The 15,254-nt window shown below is 38.1% G+C and overlaps 4 protein-coding genes across 13 annotated transcripts; 1 reads left to right on the forward strand and 3 right to left on the reverse strand.

Annotated features, from left to right (window-relative positions):
- Positions 1-124: 124 nt before the first annotated feature.
- Positions 125-1,918, reverse strand: LOC143893243 (5-hydroxyisourate hydrolase 2-like). Of its 2 annotated transcripts, XM_077398415.1 has the most exons (4): positions 1,770-1,898; positions 1,535-1,592; positions 1,279-1,421; positions 125-992 (listed from the first exon to the last, which is right to left on the reverse strand). In XM_077398415.1, exons 3-4 carry the CDS (start codon positions 1,419-1,421, stop codon positions 767-769), a joined length of 369 nt encoding a protein of 122 aa, XP_077254541.1. In that variant the 5' UTR covers positions 1,535-1,592; positions 1,770-1,898; the 3' UTR covers positions 125-766. The 2 variants fall into 2 exon arrangements, with proteins under 2 accessions (XP_077254541.1, XP_077254540.1); XM_077398414.1 differs by lacking the exon at positions 1,535-1,592 and having other exon boundaries at positions 1,770-1,918.
- Positions 1,919-1,960: 42 nt separating this feature from the next.
- Positions 1,961-8,796, reverse strand: LOC143893234 (uncharacterized). Of its 3 annotated transcripts, none has more exons than XM_077398391.1 (7): positions 8,328-8,796; positions 5,294-5,499; positions 4,548-4,763; positions 4,243-4,443; positions 3,653-4,003; positions 3,400-3,557; positions 1,961-3,039 (listed from the first exon to the last, which is right to left on the reverse strand). In XM_077398391.1, the coding sequence occupies exons 1-7, from the start codon at positions 8,506-8,508 to the stop codon at positions 2,814-2,816; spliced, it is 1,539 nt and encodes a 512-aa protein (XP_077254517.1). In that variant the 5' UTR covers positions 8,509-8,796; the 3' UTR covers positions 1,961-2,813. The 3 variants fall into 3 exon arrangements, with proteins under 3 accessions (XP_077254517.1, XP_077254516.1, XP_077254518.1); XM_077398390.1 differs by having other exon boundaries at positions 4,210-4,443; positions 8,328-8,794; XM_077398392.1 differs by lacking the exon at positions 8,328-8,796 and adding an exon at positions 5,869-6,478 and having other exon boundaries at positions 4,210-4,443.
- A 2,217-nt stretch (positions 8,797-11,013) lies between these two features.
- On the forward strand, positions 11,014-14,617 carry LOC143893231 (uncharacterized). 7 transcript variants are annotated; one of them, XM_077398385.1, is made up of 4 exons: positions 11,014-11,322; positions 11,406-11,621; positions 11,978-12,166; positions 12,443-14,617. In XM_077398385.1, the coding sequence occupies exons 3-4, from the start codon at positions 12,071-12,073 to the stop codon at positions 14,012-14,014; spliced, it is 1,668 nt and encodes a 555-aa protein (XP_077254511.1). In that variant the 5' UTR covers positions 11,014-11,322; positions 11,406-11,621; positions 11,978-12,070; the 3' UTR covers positions 14,015-14,617. The 7 variants fall into 7 exon arrangements, with proteins under 7 accessions (XP_077254511.1, XP_077254505.1, XP_077254509.1 ...); XM_077398379.1 differs by having other exon boundaries at positions 11,978-14,617; XM_077398383.1 differs by having other exon boundaries at positions 11,406-11,569; positions 11,978-14,617.
- Positions 14,618-14,700: 83 nt separating this feature from the next.
- LOC143893244 (NADH dehydrogenase [ubiquinone] 1 beta subcomplex subunit 1) lies at positions 14,701-15,134 on the reverse strand. The gene has a single exon (XM_077398416.1). The coding sequence runs from the start codon at positions 14,990-14,992 to the stop codon at positions 14,792-14,794; it is 201 nt and encodes a 66-aa protein (XP_077254542.1). The 5' UTR covers positions 14,993-15,134; the 3' UTR covers positions 14,701-14,791.
- Between the last annotated feature and the right edge of the window lie 120 nt (positions 15,135-15,254).

A 15,254-nucleotide genomic window follows, 5' to 3' on the forward strand; every position in this document is an offset into this window, starting at 1 on the left:
CTTACATACTTAATGTATAATAAATTCGTTGTAAATATATATATATATATATATATATATATATATATATATATATTAAACAAGCACGTTCAGCGGCAAATAACAACGACAAAATAACATCATATAAAACTAAATTTTCATATTTTAATTATATTTCTAATTTTTTTTAATTAGCGTCTGTTTTCTTTTTATATTTTATAATTATTAGATTAAATTTTGTTAGTGTAAGCAAATCTTTAACGCAAAGTAGGTACGTAATTAACTCTTTCTTTGCAAATTGAAGATATTTATGGCCAGTTAAAAAAATTTAGTCAAAACTGTAATTTTTGAAATTATAAGACGACCTTCTCATTAGATCTTCGATGCAAATTCGCGAAAATCGAAAGAAAGTTTGCGATTGTAAACTTCGAAACGAGAATTAAGAAATTTTACGGTTCGCAAATTTTTTCATGATAAAAAGGTCAAGTTACAAGATATATTCGTCAATATTATCCTCTCTGATATCAAGTGTTCGATTTAACAAGGTAAAATTCCTGACGACTGTGCTTGTCTCTTATTTTTTGCAACGTTTGCGCAACGAGGCTTCGTAAATTTGGCGTCATCAGTCACCTCGACTTATTCTCCTCTGTCCTCTCCCGCAATTCGATTGACATGTAGACACGCGTAGGCCACGAATAAAGTGCATTTTTTTCTAGCAAATCCCTCGGGCCGTTTTGTAACGTCCGTGTCGCCGCGCAAACGTGGCGAAATCATCTTTTAACGCCGATTATGAGCCGCGATACGTGGTAAATCCGAAAGGATTCAGCAGCAGAGGAATGTGATAGTGCTCGCCGGGATTTTGCACATCGAACGTCACGTCGATCATCGGGTACATGGAAGTGGTCGCGATTCGCCTGAAATAGTCGTTCACTCGAAACTCGATCTTGAATCTGCCGCAATTCCTTCGCTCGTCCTCCAACAGATCCCCGCAACGTCCGTTTGAGTCTGTCGTGCTGCGAAAAAAAAATTAAAAATTAATGATGACGAATAAAAAAATAAAATCAACTTTCCCGCTTATTCAAGCGAATCAAAATGTGTGTGCGAATGATATTGTCAGTATCGATGTATAAAAATAAAAGAACATATGATATTTATAATAAAAGTATAATGTAATGGCATGCAGAGGTATGCATGTGCGCTTCTTTCTTTCTCTAAGAATTCTTGGGAGCTATGGAAGATGACGAAAAAATATAAAACGTGTATATATAGGAAAAATATGTGAGATAATACAAAATGCACCTTTCTTTTAGAAGAGTCCACTTGTCATTTTCAAACTTGTACAGACACACGGGCAAGCCATCAGCAGGCCGACCTCTGCTGGTATCCAAAACATGCGTAGTGATGCTTAATTTTTCATCGTTTAGATTTACAGAGGCGCTCATCTGTCATACAAAAAGACACGAGAAACATAATGCATTGCATAAACTATAATAGAAATTCATAATTCAAGTATGAATAAATTCAATCTTTGCTTTTAACTTTGGATTTCGCTTACATTACGGGCTGGCAATAGTTTGCTTAAATAATAACTTGTGTAGTCTATTTAAAAGATGCTAAAATTTAAATAAATATTTAGATAAATATTTAGAAAACATTAACATATTTAGATAAATACAGTTTTTTTGCTAAACACTTCTAGATTCTGCACGTTTTAGTTCAGTTTCTTTAAAAACTATTATTCTGTATTAAACGTAGGTACATTCATATATATTTTTCGTATTATATATTACATTTTAATAACTTGACGAAACAATCTGATTTACTTCACTGTCACCACACGTCCAGTATTAGTATTCGCGTCGCGAACGTAACTGACATACCAACTGCGCTCGATTATGTGCAGGTCTCTAAGAGATTAGTCTGGATATAGATAGAACGGATTAAAGGTCAAGGAATGCAGGCCATGACTGAACGATTGGTATTTATCTCTATAGTTCACACATTCATTAGAATTTAATAAAATCGTCTCTTTAAAAAATGTATGTACAACGTGGTTTCACATGTAAATCAACATTCACAAGCGAACACGCACAGACACACACGCACATATATACACGTACACATAATGCATACCAACGCAATGTTAAAGAAAAATAATTCTTAATGTGATACAAGAAAAAGCAAAATAATATACTTACATATACTTATAACCTACTAAAAAGTATTTGTTTACAACTGTCGGTTCTTTCAAAAACTTATTTTATTATATAAATCATTATCATCATTTAACTTCATTATCAGTAAAACGCGCCATCAGATTTAGCTTATAAATTATTATACAAAATCATTATCATCAAATTTAGCTTGTGATAAAAATAATTCTGAATCTTTTATATATCACGTAATCAATTTTTAACAGCTAACTCATTAATGTAAACACATTTCACCGCTTCTGCAAAAGCATTAAAAATATTCTTATTTTCATTTATATTTTATGCCAAGAATTACTATTTATAATATAATCTAACGTAATTATGCAGTATATATAATTATAAAAATATAACATGTAATATACAATATTAATATAATTATATATAATATAATTATTTATATTATAATTATATTTATATATAATTTATATATAATATATATATATTATATGTAATTATATATATTACGTATGTACATTATGTATCTATACATATAAATTCTTATACTTGACTTTTTACAATATAAAAATAACTGTTTTTAGCAATGTAATGTTCATGAAAATCGTAAATATTTCCTCGCGACTATCTCTGTCACGAAGGAATTTATTCAATAGCACATTCTATTTATGTGCCACGATAGGTTGTATAACCAAATGGGCTCAATAAAAGAGGTATATGATAGTGACTGTTCGGGTTCTTTACGTCAAATACGATCTCAACGAACGGAAACATAGTGTCTATTCTTTTCAGCGTGAAATATTTGTCGACGTCGAAATGAATCTTATAACGGCCGATTGTACCGTTCAGCTTTTCCACCAAATCGCTACAATGACCATCCGCATTTGTATTGCTGAAAAAAAAATTTTGTTTACCACACTTATATTTCTGTGATAATTCATACTTATTTTAATATTTTTTAGGAAGGATTACAGTAACGGCATACGAATGTTAGTCTTGAAGTTAAAAATATCTTTATTTTATTTCTTGCCTTTTCGTTTCGTAAGCTATTAGAAATATATCAAAGAATATAATTGTATCAAATTGATATTTTTATAGTAAAAAAAAGACTTGCCGTATTTATGTTGAAAATAAAACTTATATAAGATTTAAAATAGTAGTGTAGAAAATTAATAAGTCTGTCGAATCAAGCTATAAAGATATTAATATTAAAGGAAATAGAGTAATAATAACTAGTTGAAAAATCACATACCTCTCATTCAAGAAGGTCCATTTGCCGTCCAACAGTTTATACAAGCTAACTTGCAACCCACCAATTGGAATTCCCTTGATAGTATCCACAACATATGTAGTAATGCGCAATTTTTTCAACACATGTTTTAAAGCTGACTGCTTTCCCGAAACAATAGCCTAGAATAAATAAAGACATCAATGAGTAGTGTTATTATACTTTTAACCATTTAGAAAACGGGGAATAAATGAAAAATTACGTAATATTTTCTTACCTTCTTAGATGTTGATTTGGCGCTAGACGATTGCTGATTGGCAGTCGGTTGCTTACTGGTGCTAGGAACAGTCGGTGATTGATTGCCAGGCACAGTTGTATCCACTTTGACTTTGTCCGGTTCGTTCACCGCAACGACCTTTTTTTGATCGGACAGCGTCAACGTCGCTGGGTTACCCTTAAGCTTGGTCAGTACGTACTGCGCGCCCGGTTGAAAAGTGGCACCGCCAGTTAATGTAAATGTTTTGTTACCACACATTAGAGTGATCTTTTGAGTCTTCAAATTCGCCGGCGCGATCGGCACAAAATTAATCGTATTCTGAGTCGGCGCTGTGCTTGTCGAGGTGTTCGTCTGAAAAATATTCAGTACCGGTATCGATAAAATCACAACCAGATTAATTTTTTCTAGGTTTAGCTAACAATATACGATTTCATATATAAAAGCTAATAATTTTCAGCATGAGATTTAATTGAACGATTTAACTAAACTTAAGATTGATTTTTAGTGTCAGTTTTAAGATGCTCATATTCGTCTACTGTTCAGAATATGCCACTTACAAGGATTTTTCCATTCTGTGTGGCTTTGATTACCGTTTTCTCATCTTCGTCTAATTTCGATGTCTTCACGTCATCGTCATCCACCGCCTCAGATAGAACAGATACATCATCGTTAGTTGATTCTGCCACCATCTCCATCTGTACATTCTCCTGATCTTCACTGTCCTCCTCAAGATATTCGTTGTGAACGTGAGCCATCGCCTCTGCCAAAGGATCTCGACATATCGACTGTGACTACATGATAAAAAATTATATAAAATTTGACAAATTGACAGAAATCTCTGCTGAACAAGATTATTACTTTTTATCGCACGTGCATAATTTGTGGAATGAATTACCTCGGACGATAATTTGAGCTTCTTTATTACAGACGTAGAATCCTCATTGAATTGACTATTATCCATCTCTTTTTCTTCTTCCTGTTCTATGCCGATGTCCTTTACATCTTTGAACTCCATTGGTTCTTCCTCCTCCGATTCCAGTCTTTCAACAACATATTCGATATCCTCTTCATTGTCTTCGCCTAACTCCGTTTGAGAAGAATCATCCAAAGTCTAAAGAAAAATATTACATATATATATACACAGGCACTTACCCCTGCATACATATATCAATAAATGTAACGTACATTTAATTTAATTTAATTTGTGTACTTTTAAAATTACTTTCCTAAATAACATCGTTTGGTTGATTAAGAAAAAACTCAGTAATCATAGAACTCTCATTTACCCTCAACAATTTTAATTAATTATGCGATTAACTTCAAATAATCATAGACTGTTAAAATGTAACAAAATTTGAAAAAAAAACCTATTATTTCACTGTATAAAGTTTTCGTTGTGTATTTTTTGTTTCTTTTGAAACCTTATGTAAGTTATCGTATTTCTATATATAGGATGTCCTATATTTCACCTTTCTTTTTAACGACACGCAGTTTTTATGCAACAAGCCACAAAAGAATAAACTGTATCGACTGTGTTGTAACACATACGTTTTCTGAACAAATATTTCCAGAATGAAAAATAATTCAATGAATATATAGAACCATCTTATATAAGAAAATTGACGAGAAATATATGTTGACCTCGACTTCTTCCATGAGCCCCACTTCGGGTGCATCGGCTTCCGACTTCTGTACTTGTTTCTCCTCCAGCGCATACCCCAAAGCCGAGCGCTGATGTTTCATCGTGCATGTATGCTTCAACAGCGACAAACGGTGGGCGTGCAGATTCTTCTTGCAGTACAGGCAGTAAGCACGAGTCGGTTGATATGGCACTGAAGTCAACCATCCTGCGCATAAAAAATATTTTGGGGCTTATTCATTATTGACAGTTGGAAACCCACGTGTGGAATCATACAATAATAAATCTCTTTTCGCACTGCAAGTACCAAGGACCTCGCCTTCACACGGAAAGTTGGAAACCCATGTGTGGAACCACTTTACGTTAAAAATAATCACTGTACTTTCAAGTAGAAGAAAATTAAAAGTGAGGTACGTACAGTGATCAATAAGACCCAATATTTTCGCTCAAATAAACCGCCCCATCAAACTACTTGTCCAAATTATTACTATTACTTCGGTGAAAATTGCGAATTACAGATTAGATCAATCAGAACAAATTGAGATTAGTGTTCTACCTGAATGGAGAAAAGTCTCACCGTGAACACAGCGATGACAAACGTCGCGGAAAAGAGACGACTGGTAACAAAGAAGTTCGAAATCGCGATGATATAGATTCTGAATGGGAAATGTGCGCGCTAAGTTCCGCGAACAAAAGGCGCCTTGCCTCCCAACCTCCTAGAAATTTTTCCCGGGCGAAATTGTCTTATTGTTTAGAATCGAGACTGAAAAATAATAACGAGAGAAGAGCTTCTACGCGGCAGGGAGTGACTTTTCGCGCTACTTTGCCGCGTTTTGTTGCTCCTTCAAATTGATAGGAGCGTGACGAACTTGGCCTGGCCCTCTCGCTCGCTCTCGCCGTCAGCTGAGCGCGCGGCGACCGGTCGGGGTGAACGCGCGCGATTGGCGCACGTGACCCACGTGAGTAAAGCGCGAGTGAATTTTTGTCGGTCTCACTAATTCCCCAACAATTAAGATTATTTTATTGGTGGAAAAAACTGATCTTTAGTTATTCGTGTTCTCAATCTCTGACACGTAGTCTACTAAAGCCCGTATCGCACTGCAGATTGGGATTGGATTGAAATTCAATCGACCATAATTATATAAGCCGTGATCGGACTACGGATTGGGATTGAGATTGGATTGAAATTTGACCAATTAGAGCAAAGTTCACTAAACTTGAAGTTAGTTTCCTTTATTCTGATGGATTAAATTTCAATCCAATCTCCAATCCCAATCCGTAGTCTGATCACAGCTAATAATAATAAAGAAAAATAAAAACTAATTTCAAGTTCAGTGAACTTTGCTTTGTTTGATCACATTTCAGTCCTAATCCGTAGTCGGGTTCAAGTATATCTTTCAGAATCTTAAAATTGTCTTGGCGTCTATTTACGAAGGTTTATAAATATATTTATAAGTTTAACATGATTATATTGTAATTTGTTATATATACAATTTATATATGTTTCTATTCCAGTAGTAATATTATCTAATAGTAATAGTTTAAACAATTAAATGTCGTATAAGGTTTTAAGACAAATTTGCCGGTAATTTTCTAGCGCCGAAAGCTTTAGGAAATATTGTCAAGGTATTGTCAAAGTTTCATCGGTGTCTCTTCTCAAAATTCTTTCTTGCTCTTCGAACCCCATCAATTCGTTACTCTTATCTTCAACGTAGTTTCCCGACGAAAGTACTTCCCGTACAATCGGTGGGATAAAAAGATTTATAGATACTGCGTTTACCTTTTGATTTTCGTCTAGACGTTCTCTCATGTATTTTTTTTTTTTTTTTTTTTTAGAAAAAGATACACCTGCGTGATAAAATAATTAACTCCATTACATTTTACAAGATTTATTTGAAACAAAAGCGGTTCACATTTCGCATATGCGATCGGTTCTTTTAAGTTACCACAGTTCGATAAACCAATATCAATAAACTATAAGTCGCTATTTAGAAAGAAATTCCATACTGAAATTCTACTATATTGGAATGTGAACTGCCATATTTGTAAGAAAGAGACGGATTAATTAAAGACCATTTCCGTCTCTGTTCAGCGAATTCTGATCGGTCGATGGTTTTCTATTGTTCTCGAAAGTACAAAAGCAACGGAAAAGAACCGGCTGGTTACAGTTCTCTATCTCTGCCGTCCCGTAATTCTTCTAGAGTATAATTTACCGAATATCGGTAATTCGCAACGCTTTCTATTGCGTATATGACTCGCAGGAAAAAAAATATCATTGAAAATCCTGGCAAGCTGGTACTAGAGGCTCATCTCTTTGCGGTGAGCGCTTTCCATTTACAATTAGCGAGACACGTCGACGTAAACATCGTTCTATCTCGAAATTCGATAGATAACAAAAATAAAAACACACACTTGTGTGACTTTGGCCGCGGTCTGCTTGACCGCTACAAATGCTTCGAAGCATTCCTCTCCTCTTTTCTTTCAAATGAAGAAAGAAGGAGAAGAAAAACGCTCCAAAACATTTTGTGTAGCGGTCAAGTGGACCGCAGCCTACGTGTCACTAAATGGAAAACACTCGTCGTAAATTCACAGGCGTCAGCTGGCGCCATCATAGTTGTAAATATATTAAACGTTCAGTTCAACGTCCAACGGTCTCCCCTAGGACCATTCCTATTCTACTCCGAGTCTCCGAGTCTCCGTGGAGTGTAGCTCTTTTCAAACGGAGGACGCGGCTCCAAATGCACAGAGTTTGCCAACGTGTCAACAATAATCCTGTAAACAACAACGGCCATCTCCCTTTGCGTCGCGGCGTAACGACGTCGATAAAACCCAGGGAATCGATCAGCGGACTAGAGGGTGTGCGGAGAGTTGGTTTCAAGAGCCGGTTTTGTCCGCGAGTTCACCCTAGAACGCAACGCAACGCAACGTGAGGGGACCCTATATGCGGAGCTGCTCGCGAACGGCGCGGGGCGCGGGGTAAAGAGGGAAAGGGAGAAAGAGAGAGAGATGGAGCGAGCGACACGGACACGTACATACCTTTGAAATCCGACATCTCTTCCCATTCCTTCCGGTAGCGCTGCGTATAGACCCGGGTCTTGGCGTGGCTGATCTTCCCCGTCGGCGTGAGCCGCGGGGTCGACAACGGGCTCAGCAAGTTCCTACATATCACGGTCGGCTCGGCGGCGACGAACGTGATGGTCTGCGACTGGCTCTCCATACCAGGCCCACCGCGCGGATCCCAATTCTCCAGTATACGGATACGCCGTGCACCGCCGCGCCGAAGGCGCGTCTCAAAATCCCAGCGCGAAATCACTAGTTTTTTCTTCCCGCGCTGACCCGAACCCGCACCTGGTGCGCGTAGGGAACCCGCGTGGAACGTAACGACGAAACGACGATCTCTAGGCCTCTCTCCCGCGCCTAGTATCCTCGATTCTCGCCTAGTCCAAGTCTAACTCCCTAGCGTAATACCGCGTAATGGTAATGGCGGCCGCGAGAGAGCTACTCCGCGGCGACTCCGCCACCTCTCCGCTCCGCCGCTTTTACCCCCACCATGAGATGGCGGCCGAGATGGCGGCGCGTCGGCAGGGCTGTGCCTGGCGACGGTGTCCGGGGCGTCGCCCTCCAGCTAGCGCAAACTTATTATATAAACATTTTATGGCCGTTATTCATAGGCTGCGGTCCACTTGACGCTACAAATGCTTTGGAGCGTTCTTCTTCTCCTTCTTTCTTCGTTGAAAGAAAAGAGAAGAGGAACGCTTCGAAGCATTTGTAGCGTCAAATGGACCGCAGCCATAGCCAGTTCTTATTTTAACACCGTCTTAAGATGCTAACACGGCTCTGTGTGATTGCTTAATGACATCTTAAGAATATAAGATTCGACTATGAATACCGGGTCACACGCATAAGTATACTTCAGTAAATATTTGAATATTCTAATATTAAGTGTTCCGATAAAATATTTTATAAAAATATTCTAATGAATTATATTTTAATAAAATACTTTTCTATGAATAAAATATTCCAATAAAGTAAAAAGAACGTTCTATAAAATCTTGGTCGGTATATCGATTCACCGTGGCCCTTCGCTTCCGCCCACATCCCTGGCGGATGCGCGTGAGACGCGGTTCTTTGTCGATATGCGTAATGCGCGCGCAACCGTCAGTGACGGTGATCGTAAAGACCCCCGCAAGAACCTCGAGAGGAGGAACGCGTGGAACTTTCTAGTTCGTAAAATTAGGGACGGGATATTTCCTGCGTCATCGTGTACCAATTGCATTCGCGACTACGAGAAATCGGTCTCGGGGAAATAATCTCCGCCTGGCGGTCTCGAGGCATTCGCTTTTGGCCGGACGCCTACCGCCATCTGGAGACTTTCCAAGTTGTTTTCGAAACGTTAACGTTTTCTCTAGCTGGAGTCTTCCTTTTTTTTCTTTTTCTTTTTATACCAGAAACAATCCTAGTCACAAAATCTGGAAAGTTAATAAGCGTCGGTTTAAAAGCATCGCTAAAAAAATAGATATTTCTTATTTCTCAAGCTATATAAAAACGCACAAAATCGTACTCCACAAGTACAGATTAAATTACACCGACAATAAAATGTCAATAAAAATAATACACTCGGTGTCGATTGTCCACGTTTTGAGACTCGTATACGTTACCACGATTTCGACTCGCAAGCAACAGAACATCTGGAAAACATGAACTTCAACGCGCGAGAGGGGTTGAAATTTAGAAAGAACTCATTTACAAAAGAAAACTATTTATCACGATATCGGCAATACAACGAAGAAATTAAAAAAGTTCAAATATGTCGGCTCACCCTTTATACATAAATTTAATACTGGAGAAGGTAGTGATTAATTATTTATTTTTGAGTATTAAAAGCACTGTTGTTAAGTATTTTTAATACTTAAAATAAGTAATTAATCACTACTTTTTTTCCAGTATTGAATTTCTATAAGGGCAGTAAGGAGAGAAAGAAAATAAACATATATATAAAAACAGATAACTTTGCCGTATAATTTCGCAACTACTATATTCTTCTTCTCAATTGTATATTATATATAAATAAGAAAACAGATAAATATATATAATATTCGCATTTGTACACTTAATACTATTACTTTTGTTAACATTTAATCGCCCTGGTAAAAATATTTTCTCAGAAATTTTGTAAGAATTGAAACTTGTGAAAAATTCTGAAAAAATACATATAATTTCTCAGGTACTTTCAGAAATAATTGTGCGAGGATTTTCGGAATATTGTAATATTCGTATGCATGAAAATTTCTGATAAATTGCACATATTTTTATTTCTCCTATTTATTCAGATTTTTACAAAGATATATTGGCAAAAAAAATTTTAAATATTTCATTATTTCGTCTCAATTTTTCTGAAAAAACGTTCCAATTTGTATAAAAATTCCGAGCAGTCTGAGAAAATCTTGAAATTTTTATAAAAACGCCGAGACATCTTTCTCTAACGGAGTATCTATCCAAATTCCAATTTAAATGAAAGACACGTCGGCTCTCTACTTTGAAGATCATATTACATCGTTTATCATTTTATCTTACACATTTTTCTCTCTTTCTTCCATCAAAAATTTCATTTCTTCCTCGAACATTTTATCGATCTTCCTCCAATATTTTGACAATGTATTGCTTTGTACGCACATACAATACAAATCTCCCAATATTTAAACGACGCCGTTTGGCCGTCCTTTCGTCATGGCCTTGTGTCTTACACGTCCCTCATTCAAGCATGGGTTCATGGTCGCTGTTGCGGGGGAGACGCAGGTAGAAAATGCCCACCGCGTGGTCCAGTGTCCAGTGCGGTTGGGATTTAAAAACACACTCGGCAAATCACGTCGCAGATAGTATCCGACCGGCGAACGGGATGGACGGAGAGCGGTAGGCATACCTGAGGGACTATAAGGACAACGTTCCGGGCGAACGTTAAGTGAAAGCACAGTTTAAATGCAGTCGCCACGCTACACGCTTCTCCCGAAAGTTTTCGATCGCGATATTCCTGGTACGTAACAGCAATTGCGTTTCAATAACGCATCGATTGACATTGCGCACAATTATATTAATCTCAAAATCACGAATTTTCAGAAAATATAGATCTACGATATTCGATTCTTTTACCGTTTGATTCTCTTCGCTTCCACAGAATGTACGCCAAGACGTTTTTCAAAGAACAAAGCACAAATTTTGATTATTGTGGTAATTTCTTGGATTTCTGGCATCCTTTTCGTGGATCTGTTCTAATTGGATAGGTAAAGAGTCACGTTGGTATTTTGATATAGTAATTTTCTTTCGTATTTAGACGTAAGTATATTAACTTTCAACATTTTAGAGTTAATATAATTTAAAAGTCTGTTGTTTAGTCACAATAATTTCAATAATTATTGCGATTATTAGTGAATTTAAATATATATATATAGATATTAATTCAATAATTTAATAATTAATAACATTAAAATAATATTAATTTAATAATATCAAAATATGATAAAAGAATAATGTAAATATTTGAAATAACAATTGCAAACAATCGTTTATTCAAACAGCCGTTTATCATCGTACCGATATGTCCGTTTGCAATTAACATTATTGCAGATTTATCATTTTTATTTGTGACGTGCATTTTTAATCAATATTTAATATCTGTACATTCTTTGCAGAAATGAGCGTTTGACATAACAAATTTCGACGGGGTCTTATTCCGGGAGAGATTGAGAGATTAATTGGATAAGAGATCTTATTCCCTTAATCTAATGGAAGGGTCCAAAGAGATATTGACGATGTCAGCCATGAATCCAATCCTGTACAGAGTCGAGACGTACATCCTGCCCGAGGCGGAGAATTTGGAGGTGATTAATCAGATCCAAGATCGGGAGATCGCGAAACAGTTTAATACTAAGAGCGAAAACACATCCGGGAATAACACGAAACGCGAGAAAAATGCGTTGCTCGCTTCGTACGACAAACGCGAGGAATTAGCGCGGTTCTCCGCCGAGAACGGCAAATTGATCGGCTTAATAAGAATCGTGAAAGGCACAACGAACGAGACTGAGACGCCACTCGACGAACGTTACGACGACGACATCGTTAAACATTATAAAAATGATCGTTCTTGTTGTTCTAAGGAGCACCTGTCTGTACAAAAAACGGAGTATCAAGCGTCGATTGGACCGGAGGAGTCGTTGTATCCTGTGAGACATTTCAGCCGGATCAACAGTTTGATATCGATCGACGAGAGAAGCGAAAACTCTTTGGACACCAAGGTGAGCGATTACTGTCGTCACGGTTACAAGAACGGCTGCACCTCGTCGGTTTCATCGCCCGAGGAAATCAGCGATGAGATCTTTAAAGGGAATTGGCTGCAGAAAATCGAGGTCCTGAAAGATCGCGAGACCATGCTGCGAGAGAGGGAGATGAATCTGCAAAAGAGAGAAAGGGAGCTATTCAGGAAAGAGAAGAAGCTGAGGATCGCGGAGAGAATACTTAATGATAAAATGAGACAAGTGGACGAGCTGTTAAAACTGCAAATAAACCCGCTGGTGGATAGAAGGCTGGAGGAAGCGGCACGAATTTTATCCGATATCGAGAAAAAGGAAGAAATTCCAAAGAAAGAAGATATTTCGAAAAAGGAAGAAATTTCAAGGAAAGATGTCACGAGGAACGAAGATATCTCGAAAAAAGAAGAAATTCCAAAGAAAGAAGATATTTTGAAAAAGGGAGAAATTTCAAGGAAAGATGTCACGAGGAACGAAGATATCTCGAAAAAGGAAGAAATTCCAAAGAAAGAAGATATTTTGAAAAAGGGAGAAATTCCAAGGAAAGATGTCACGAAGAAAGAAGATATTTTGAAAAGGGAAGAGGTTGCGAAGAAAGAAGAGGTTCCGAGAAAAATGGAGATTCCGAGAAGAGCGGAGATCCCAAAAAATCCTCAAGTTAATCCTATCGTCGACCAAAGGCAGAGGAGGGAGGAATCTAATAAAAAATTAATACATCCGATGCGTTCAAATTCGTCATCGAGGAAATCCTCTGTTTCGAGGACTCATTCGTATGCTTCCGTAAGGTACAGAGAACGACCTAGGATGAATTACGACGACTTAAACTCAACGTTGTCAGCCGCCAGCCAAGATTCACCCAAATTACGAACGTCGCAGTGGTTTGATCCGGCGCTTTACCAGAAACCGCAGGTATTCAAGAGGTCGGCGAGCGAGCGACACCCCAGGCACAAGGATACCGCGGGCAATGCCACGGGCAAGCTGCAAAAAGTAGTCGAGGAGAGACTCGATCCCGTGATCGAAGAGGAGAGAATTTTCCGAAAAGTCAGTGACAATATATGCGCTTTGCAGAAGAACGAAGCGGGGTTCCAGAATTACGGACTCGTGGATCGCATTCCGAGCATCCCATCGAGCAAGACGGAACGTAGTTGTGACAACGAAAACAGGTTGGCCTCGTATCTCGATCTAGAAATCGGCAGCAAAAGATGTAGCCGTCAAAATCTGTCCAGCGCTTCCAAGGATAGGCCGGTCTCCTGGACCAGCGAAACGAACGAGGAGCTGCAAAAGAAACGCCAAGTTTCTGATTCGATGACCAAACAATCGGCAGAGACCAAACGATCGGCTGAGAACAAGGAGAACGTCGCGTGCCATACGACGAAAAAAATTCAAAAGAAAAAGTCGAAAAAATTCTTCCTATTTCGTTAACACGTTAGTACTATTAATAATACAATAGTGTCTCAAACGAGAATCTTATAACTTGAGGAATAGTTTTACATATTATTTCGAGTTTACAAGGATTTCTAGACACTCGTGACGATCTCAGTTCAACACTGCGCGGACACCGTGGGCCTTTTAAGGCACAGTCGATTTTTCGTATTTTACAGTTTTCTCCTGACGTTTCAACGTTAATAAAAAATTGCAAAAATTGTTCCAGCCTTAAATAAGTATAGAAATCACACTTTTTGAAACCTTAAAGATGATACATGAATTTTTATAGATTTTTTACAACATAGAAACGCTTTTAAAAACTCTTTGGACTTAAAAGTTCCAGGGTGTCCGAGTAAGTGCTCCAAAAACACGGTGTCCGCGCAGTGTTAATGTAATATCAATTTAATGCGATTTGTACAGCTGTAAATTTGTGTATACATATATCGAATTCGTTACGTTAGCAAGGTAATTCCGTATTTACTGTCCGTTCGCTAGGAAATCGCATTCATAGCGACCGCTGAGTGACAGCGATACACGTTGCAACTTGTATATATGTATATAAGTATGCGTCAAATTATATCGCATCGTTACCAATAAAGAAACAGATTATATCTTCTTAAACACCTTGCGTCATTTAATTTAAACTACACGTGTGTATTAGTGAGATATATCGACTCCTGTGCTTCTCATTCAAACATTTATTTGTATAACTTACACAAGGACTAACTGATTCTGCGACTTCTTAAGATTTAACGATGTATAACATAGGGATAGCTAGTACGGCCAGGAAGGTGGTTCCCCAGGCTTTAACTCTCTGCCGTACAACGCCGACTTGTCCCTGAACATCGTCATCCTCTCCGTCTCCAACTTTTCCAGCTTATGGCCGATCATCCAGCCCGTGATGGGGAAGATCAGTGTCCAGTACAGCTTGTAGATGTGCTTGTGCGCCAGCCAGTGCTTCTGGAGGGCACTCATGCTTCCGACGGTCTCACTTGTCCTGCTGCCGCTCGGCGAGTTGGCGCTTCCAGCGAGCCGTGTGCCTCAGGTCCGCGTAAATCGCGAGCACCGTGAACGTGGGGAATAATATGCACAACAGGTTCCGCTTGATCGTGGTCCTGATGCTCTTGAAACTGGCAGACTCCATCAAACTGGAAAATTCGACAAGATCTCGGTGAGTGTCCTACCGTCAGGCGAAAATTCCACTTGAGACAGACCAAGTGGCCCGTACGGGTGGACT

Source organism: Temnothorax americanus, unplaced genomic scaffold, assembly GCF_048541705.1.
Source record: "Temnothorax americanus isolate GAGA-0224 unplaced genomic scaffold, ASM4854170v1 Scaffold12, whole genome shotgun sequence".
Taxonomy (NCBI): Eukaryota; Metazoa; Arthropoda; class Insecta; order Hymenoptera; family Formicidae; genus Temnothorax; species Temnothorax americanus.